The sequence below is a fragment of the Pithys albifrons genome, chromosome 25 (genome assembly GCF_047495875.1).
Source record: "Pithys albifrons albifrons isolate INPA30051 chromosome 25, PitAlb_v1, whole genome shotgun sequence".
NCBI lineage: Eukaryota > Metazoa > Chordata > Aves > Passeriformes > Thamnophilidae > Pithys > Pithys albifrons.
In genome coordinates this window covers 5,678,699-5,686,925 of record NC_092482.1, presented here as the reverse complement: position 1 = coordinate 5,686,925, position 8,227 = coordinate 5,678,699, and the positions used below count along the sequence as shown (strand labels likewise).

Here is an 8,227-nt window from a genome sequence, read left to right as displayed (position 1 = left end):
CAGGGACAGTGTCCTCTCCAGGTGAGGGGACAGCAGGGACAGTGTGTCCCCCAGGTGAGGGGACAGCAGGGACAGTGTGTCCCCCCAAGGTGAGGGGACAGCAGGGACGGTGTGTCCTCCAGGTGAGGGGACAGCAGGGACAGTGTGTCCTCCAGGTGAGGGGACAGCAGGGTCAGTGTCCCCTCTCAGATGAGAGGTCAGAGGGGCTGTGTCCCCCCAAGGTGAGGGGACAGCAGGGACAGTGTGTCCTCCAGGTGAGGGGTTAGAGGGGCTGTGTCCCCCCAAGGTGAGGGGACAGCAGGGACAGTGTGTCCCCCAGGTGAGGGGACAGCAGGGACAGTGTCCCCCCAAGGTGAGGGGACAGCAGGGACAGTGTCCCCCCCGGGGGATGGGACAGGGACCGTGTCCCCCTGGGGTCAGAGCCCCTCCTTCGGGCACAACGGACAGACAGACAGACCCAGGACCCAGAGAGGTGACCCTGTCCCTCCAGACATTGTCACCCACAGCTGAGCCCTGCGGTGACACTGTTTATTGTAGGACCCACAAAAAAGCAGAGGCAGCTGAATCTGCACAAAGGGCCCTGACTCGGCCCAGGGTCTGCACGGGGGGGGGGGGTTGGAGGGACCGGGGGGGTCTGGTGGGCACCCCAAGGGCAGGTTTGGGATGGGGAGGGCACCTGAAAATGCCATCCCAGCTGTGCCAGAGGCTCCTCTGGGCACGTGGGGACAACTTGATCCCCTCGAGGAGGAAAACGTGGATGCCTGGGTGCAAGTGTTATGGATTAATTAATTAATTGTATTAATTAATTACTTTTATAAGGCACAAGGAGGGGTGTCCATGGTGGGTAATGAACCACTGGGCATTTTGGATGGGCCACATTCCTGAATCCAAAAGCGAAGGAGTGGGACAGGGACAGGGCTGGTGGCCACTAAATTAAGAGCTGTTGGTAATGAGGCTGGAAAATCCCAAAGGATGGCTGGATGTGCTCCCTAATCCCTGGGCCAGCACCCAGCATTCCCTGCTGTTCGTGTCCCATGGATGTGATGTTCCATCCAGAGGGGATGCGGCTCCCAAGGGATTCACCCTCCAGCCAAGCGCTGCATCCCGGAGCTGCCCCCGCTCCACACACCCACCAGATCCCAAATCTTTGTTCCTTCCAGGCCTTTTTCTGTTCGTTTTTCTGCTCGTCGCCGGGAGCAGCGTCAGGCCAACACTGACATCAAGCGGCTGCCGGGATCCCTCGCATTGCTGGGCCGCATCCTGCCCTCCCCTGTGCTGGGAGCAGCCCAGCACCACCCTCATCCTGCCCGTGAGCGGGTCAGGAGCGGTGTCCGCCCTCACCCCGGCGAGTCTCCATCCATCCATCCATCCATCCATCCATCCATCCATCCATCCATCCATCCATCCATCCATCCATCCATCCATCCATTCCCCCATCCACCCATCCATGCCCGGCCGGGCAGGCGGGATGCATCCAGCCGTGCTCCATCCGCCTGTCCCCAGCCAGGCCCCCGCCGTGTCCTCCTCCCTGTCCCCAGGATCAGTCGATATCCCAGCGGGTCGAGCCGAGCGCCGGCGGCAGCGCCGAGCCGGGAGATCCGCGCAGGACCCCCGAGCCTCGGCACCCCCGGCCCGGCCGGGCTCTGTACGCTGACAAGGGCTCGGTGACAAGGGCTCGGTGACAAGGGCACGGTGACAAGGGCGCGGCGAGGTCGTGGTGGCCCTGCCATCGCCCGTTTGTCCCCGAGTCCCTGCCCGAGGCCGCGGACTTTGTGCCGAGCGTGGGAGCGGCGGCGCCGGGACGGGCTCGGCGGAGCTGGCGCGGCCCCAAATCTCGGCTCCGGACTGCAGGTAACGCCGGGCTGACACCGCCTCGGGGGCACGGCATTCCCCACCCCATCCCCAGGTCTGGGCTCAGCTCCGGGGGGAAATCACGGTGTTATTCCCATTTCATAGCAGGGGAAACTGAGGCATGGCCAGCGTGGCTAAACAGTCCTGCTTTGGGGGGGATAAAGGCTGGAAAACTCCATTTTCCTCCAAATACGCCGGGCTGGGAGACCTGGGGGAGTTTTGTAACTCCCCATTGCCCTTCATTCCGTCTTTCCTGAACCCCGGGCTGAGCTCCCCGGGGGCAACTGGAGCCCAGGGTGGGAGGGCCATGGCTCCTCTGGGATGTTGGCTGCAGCTGGAGCTGGGATTAGGGGGCAGGTGTGGGTGCTCAGCCCCTCTGCGGGAACCCACCCATGGGTGGGAAGGGGGCGGGGTGAGCTGGGACTGGATTTAACGCCCGGGAGAAGCTGAGCTCTGGATTTGTTCTTGGAGGGCAGAGCGGGGCTCAGTCTCTGCCCTGTGGTGAGGTGTGTCGGGGCTCTGCAGATCACCTGCCCCGGGGTTTCTGTGGCTGAGACCCCCGTGTTGCAGCCCTGTGCCCCTGCACGGTGCCACCCAGGCGTGGAGGGGTTTGGGGCTGTGGTTCAAGACGGGATTTGGGGAGGGCTCAATGGTGCTGGTGGTTGTTTATCCCCCAAGTCCGGAAACGCTGTGCTGGGAAGGAAAGGGAGTGGGAAGCCGGGGCTGTTCCCAGCAGTGGGAGGGATGCTCTTGGTTCCACCCTGAGCCATCCCCACATTGTGGTCCCAGCTGTCCTTGACCCCCTGCATTACCCCTTTGCCCCCTCTGCAGGTCCCTGCTGGCTCCACAGTGACCAGGAAGGGCCAAGGACCTGCTGGTGCCCTGGGACAGGAGGGAGTGGACAGTGACAGGTCAGTGCTGTGGCTCTCGGGGTGGGGTTTGGGTGCTGCTGCCCGGCACCTCTGGGTGTCACCTCCCTGTCCTCCCAACATTCTGGTAGACGGAGAGTGGAGGGGACGTGTAAGGAAAGGCGTCCTTTGACCTACAAGTGCAGTTTTCCTGGGGATTTCCTGGCTGATGCAGGACAGGGCATGGGAAAAACATCAGCTTGGAAAGGGGTTGTCCCTGTCCAAGAAGGGACCTGGCTTTAAAATTTGGTTTGGTCCCTTTGGGTCTCTCAAGATGGACCTCCTGGTTAGGATGGGCAGTGTGGGTGCAGATGGAGAGGTGACAGTGGTCTCACTCGCAGGGAGAAGGTGCAGGGATTGAGGGAGCAGCTGGAGTGGACACTTGTCTGTCACCTCTCTCAGCCTGGGGCAGCCAGACCCTTGGGGACACATTCAGCACCATCCTGACTGTGCCAGCACCATCCTGACTGTGCCAGCACCATCCTGACTGTGCCAGCACCCCGTGAGGAGCCAGTGGCACCACCATGTCCCAGCCAGGAGGTACAGCAGAGCCCTTGGTCTGTCCCTGGAGAGGCACAGGGGACCCCAGTGTTGGTGTGACCCCCTTCACTCCCCAAATCAGCACCAACCTCCATCCCATTCTCTTTAATGATCCTATTTCTCTTGGGCTTTTAATCCTAAAAGCACCTTTCACCCCAAACCTGACTTGCAGCGTGCTGGAGCTGCTCCAGGGGCTCCTGTGGCAGCAGCCTCTGTCCCCATGTCCCTCCTGTGTCCCATCTGCACCATGTGGGGAAGGTGGTGTGTCCTGGATGGAACAGAAATAAGCAGGGAAAGGGAATTAAAGGCAGCTGGTCCCTGAGGATCCCTGCATGGCCCACCCTGCTCCATCCCCCCAGGAGCTGAGGAGGCCTTTGAACACTGTGATGTGGTCATCAACAGCCAGGAGGAGGTTTCTGATGTGTACACGCAGCTGGAGAAGCTGGGAGAGTAAGTGGGGGTCCCACATCCCCACCCCTGGGGCTGGTCCACGGCTGTCCAGGCACAGCCCCTGTGGGGTGCAGGGAGGAGGTGGTGGTGGTGGCTGCTCCATCCCTCATCCTCGCTCTGTCCCAGGGGGAAGTTTGGCACCGTGTACCGGCTGCAGGAAAAAGCCTCCGGCAAAATCCGGGCTGGGAAATTCTTCCGGACACGGACGGCCAAGGAGAGGGAGGCGGCCCGGGCCGAGGTGGAGCTGATGAACCTGCTGCACCACCCCCGCCTCGTGCAGTGCCTCGCTGCCTTCCAGCGCCCCACCCAGCTGGTCATGGTGATGGAGTAGTGAGTGGGGGGCACTGAGTCACGTTTTGGGGTGCTCTGAGCTCTGCCAGGGGAGCACTCAGTGTGGGAAGGGGGTCTCTGTGCCATGGGGTGTAGGATGGATGGGGAGACCCTGGAGGTTTGGGTGGTGAGATGCTCCCAGAGCATCAGGTCTGGGTTCCCTGGTGGGACTTCCACTCCTCGGGGCTGCCAGACCCCAGTGGAGTCCTCTGCACCTTGTTGTCCCCTGTGTGGCAGGTGAGGAGGGGTCCCTGGGATATGGGATGGATGAGGGACCTGCAGACCCTGGAGATAAGAGTGGTGAGATCCTCCCAGAGCATCAGGTCTCGTTCCCCAGGGGGGCAGCCCCTCCTTGGGGCTGGCAGAGCCCAGCAGGGTGCCCAGCCCCTGTTTGTCCCCAGCGTGGCAGGTGGGGAGCTCTTTGAGCGCATTGTGGACGATGACTTTGAGCACACGGAGCCCAGCAGTGCCCAGTACATGCAGCAGATCCTGGAGGGGCTGCAGTTCATGCATGGCCAGGCCATCGTCCACCTCGACCTCAAACCAGAGAACATCGTCTGTGTCAGCCCCAGCAGCCACTGGGTCAAGATCATCGACTTTGGCCTGGCACGGAAGTTGGGTGAGCAAGGAGGGGGTCCTGGGGGTCCAGGGCGGGGACTGTCACTGTCACAGGGGCTGGCCCAGCACCTCAGTGAGGAGTGTGATGTCCTCCTGCCTGGGAGCCTGTGCCACCAAACCCGGCCCTTCCTGATGCCAGCCAGAGGCTCTGGGGAAACCCACCTGTGCCCAGCTCTGCTGCTGAGGTGGAGACCCCCAGACCCCTGTGCCTGTGGGTGCCCAGTGCCCAGAGATGGTCTAAGAGAGCACCATGGCTTGTGATGGGTCCTGGAGGGCAGCAGGTCCACCTGGACGTGGGAGCTCATCCACCTGGTGGGGGTTGGTGTGTCACTGGCGTGCCCTGGGAAGGTCTTGGGCAGACACCTGCCCTGGGGAGGGGTGTGTGTGTCCCAGTGGGACACCTGTCCTGGGGAGGTTCCAGAGAGACACCTGCCCCTCCATCTTCTCTGCAGCCCCAGACACCCCCGTGAAGGTCCTGCACGGCACCCCTGAGTTCATGGCCCCAGAAGTGGTTGCCTTTGAGCCTGTGAGCTTCTCCACGGACATGTGGAGCGTTGGTGTCATCTGCTACATCCTGTGAGTGGCCTCCTGGGAAAGGCAGGTGGGGCTGGAGGCGGCTGAGCTGCCTCTGATGCCCTGGGGTCACCTCTCCAGGCTGAGTGGGGAGTCCCCCTTCCAGGGGGACACGGACATGGAGACGCTGAGCAACATCACGGCTGCCCGGTGGGACTTTGAGGAGGAGACCTTCTCAGAGATCTCCCAGCAAGCCAAGGACTTCATCAGCCAACTGCTGCAGAAGGACCCCCGGTAGGACCTGGGAGTGGCTGTGGGGTGTGGAGCTGGGGTTTGGGTGCTGTGGTGGGTGGAGAGGGTGCTCCACCAACCAAGGGGTGATGGTGGGGTGGCCTCCTGTGACCACCCCTTTGCTCTGTGCCAGGCTGCGGCCCCCCAGTGCCCGGGCTCTGCTGCACCCCTGGCTGCAGCACCCCCAGCCCAGCAGCTCCAAGGCCCTGCCCAAGGACAGGATCAGGCAGTTCCTGACGCGGCGGAAGTGGCAGGTACTGGGGGGTGGTGAGGGGCTGGGGTGGGGGTGGCTCTGCCAGGGCTCACTGCTCCTTCTGTTCCCTCCAGAAAACAGGGAAAGCCCTGCTGGCCCTCAACAGGCTGACCCTGCTGTCCCAGAACCTGGAGAGGAAGGCTCAGGATGAGGAAGGTGATGGCCCCTGAGGCACCATCCCCAAAGCATCACCAACCCCTTCTCTCTGCTCTGCCATTCTCACCTTGTGCTCCTGGGCATCTTTCCCCTCTTTTTGGTCCAGCCTGCCCTGGTGCCTCCAAACACCCAGGTGTGTGTCCCCACAGTGGCATTTCTGCTCCAGGACCTGGGGTTCTCTCCTCCTAATCCCTCTAATGCAGCCTTGGAATGGGCTCATCCTACTCTGGGTGTGATCCAGTCTCTGGGATCCAGAGCTGATCCCCACGGGTGCTGCCAGCACAGGAGGGAGGGAGGGGAGCTCAGATGGCCCCTCACTGTTCCCTCTGCCACCTCCCACAGGCCTGGGCTGCAGCCCAGGGGAGGAACAGCCTTCTGGGGCTCTGCCTCAACACTGACCTGACCCCTTGGAGCTGCTGATGGACCAAGAGGATGATGGGACCACTGCAGCCACAGAGGAGGCAGAGAGCAGTGACAGCAGGACTGTGTCACCCCCCTTGTGGACCACCTAGAGTGGCTGGAGAGGGAGGAGCAGGGCCTGGGGATGGCACCCCTCCAGGAGCTCACACTGTGACCCCACCAGCCTGGGGTGGACCCAGACCACAGACCCCTCTCCCCTGGGTGAGCTCTGGGTTCCTGAAGTGTCCCTGGGCTGGTGTGGGGGCAGCCCTGCCTGCTGTCCCTGCAAGGAGCCTCTGCTCATGTCTCTCTGTGGCTGCCCAGGCTCGAGCTGGCACCAATAAAGCACCAAAGATCTCTGTGCCCCCTGTGCTGCTCCTTTATGCCCCGAAATCACTGGGAGGGGTGGGAAACAGCTGTCCAAACTGTGCCAACCTTTGGAGACCTGATATCAGTCTCTTCCCAACCTTTGTTAACCCTGGGCACAGGGACTGGGATGGCTTTAGCAGCAGCCCTGGGTGTCCCATGCTGGGAAGAGTCTTCCCTCATCAGCAGAGTGGGTTGGGAATCATGTCCTGAGCCCACAGGACCCAGGATGAGTCCTGGGCATGTTGGTCTCTCCATTTCTGGCCCAACTCTGGACCTCCATCCTCAGCCTAAGGAGGCAGCTGGGGCAGAACTGGGTGTTTGGGAGCCCTGGAGGGGGACACCCCAGGCCACCAGTATGTGCTGGGGGGCACCCAGCTGGGTTGGGGGGTCCTGGTGGGTACTGGGCTGACTGTGAGCCATCAGTGTGCCCTTGGTACCAAGGTGGTGAGTGGGGCCCTGGGCTGCAGCCTCAGGGAGGGGGGCCCTTCCCAAACTCAGCACTGGTGAGGCCACCCCTGGAGGTCTGTGCCACGTTCTGGGGTCCCCAGTACACCAGAGACATGGACACACAGGGGATGGCTCGAGGGAGGGACTGGACCCCCTCACCCCTGAGGGAATAGCTGGGAATGGTTAGAGAAGGCTCAGAGGTGTCTCATCAGTACCTGAGGGGAGGGTGAGGGCGGCATGGAGGCAGGCTCTTCTCAGCAGTGCCCAAAGCCCACGGGCACCCCCTGAAACACAGGAGGCTCCATCTGAACCTCAGGAAACACCTTTTTATTGGTAATGGAGCCACTGGCAGAGGTTGCCCAGGGAGGTTGTGTGCTCTCCATCCTTGGAGATATGAAAATCCTGTCTAGATGTGGTCCTGGGCAACCTGCTGGGGCAGGGGCATGGACCAGGTGCCCTCCAGAGGTTCCTTCCAGCATCAACCATTGTGTGAGTCTGTGAAAATCCATCCCCTGGGGAAGGTGGGCTGGGGGTTGGTCTCCTCCAGAGGACTTGCAGAGGTTGGAGCAGCCCTGTGCCCACTGCCAGGGAGCAGCTGTGCCAAATAATGCACAGCTGAGGAACAGCTTCGACCTTTCCTCCTCTTCCTCCTCCTCTTCCTGGGCAGGGCCACCAGGGAGGAGAAGGAGGAAAGTGCTGTTTTTATTAAACAGAACTGAATCCATCCCTCTCACAACCACTGGGGGGATGTCTGAGAGTCGCTCATGGGACACCAGAGGAAGGAACACCAACCATGGGAGCTGCTGCTGGAGACAGGATGACAAACCCGTTTTTGGAGAGTTTGCTGAGCCCTCTGGGAAGCTGGTGGCCACCATGGCAGGAGGATCCACAGCAGGATTTGGCACCCTGCAGCCTCTGCAGGTGGCAGAGCAGCCTCAGAGTGCCCGTGGAGTGCTGGGGGACTCCATGGCTCTTCTCTGCTCTTCCCTTGGGATGTGCCACCTCCCTGTCCCCTCACTGTGACTTTGGCTCTCCAGCTGCCAGGACTTTATCAGTCCCAGACCTGACTTGAGTTTTTGTGGCCAAAGGCTGTTCCTGTGAA

The 8,227-nt window shown here is 61.8% G+C and overlaps 1 protein-coding gene across 2 annotated transcripts; it reads left to right on the top strand.

Moving 5' to 3' along the window:
• Positions 1 to 1,833: 1,833 nt before the first annotated feature.
• LOC139682852 (myosin light chain kinase, smooth muscle-like) lies at positions 1,834 to 6,603 on the top strand. Of its 2 annotated transcripts, XM_071577480.1 has the most exons (11): positions 1,834 to 1,851; positions 2,683 to 2,762; positions 3,101 to 3,299; positions 3,659 to 3,749; positions 3,876 to 4,079; positions 4,481 to 4,698; positions 5,150 to 5,273; positions 5,352 to 5,504; positions 5,635 to 5,755; positions 5,829 to 5,910; positions 6,253 to 6,603. In XM_071577480.1, the coding sequence occupies exons 3-11, from the start codon at positions 3,284 to 3,286 to the stop codon at positions 6,306 to 6,308; spliced, it is 1,065 nt and encodes a 354-aa protein (XP_071433581.1). In that variant the 5' UTR covers positions 1,834 to 1,851; positions 2,683 to 2,762; positions 3,101 to 3,283; the 3' UTR covers positions 6,309 to 6,603. The 2 variants fall into 2 exon arrangements, 1 of the variants encoding a protein (XP_071433581.1); XR_011699680.1 differs by lacking the exon at positions 1,834 to 1,851 and having other exon boundaries at positions 2,644 to 2,762; positions 5,829 to 6,043.
• The last annotated feature ends 1,624 nt before the right edge of the window (positions 6,604 to 8,227 follow it).

Bases quoted from the DNA above. Each gene is read 5' to 3' on its own strand.
- LOC139682852 (XM_071577480.1), top strand. The intron at 4,699-5,149 runs GTGAGCAAGGAG...TCTTCTCTGCAG, and splicing joins TGGCCTGGCACGGAAGTTGG to CCCCAGACACCCCCGTGAAG. The intron at 5,274-5,351 runs GTGAGTGGCCTC...TCACCTCTCCAG, and splicing joins GGTGTCATCTGCTACATCCT to GCTGAGTGGGGAGTCCCCCT.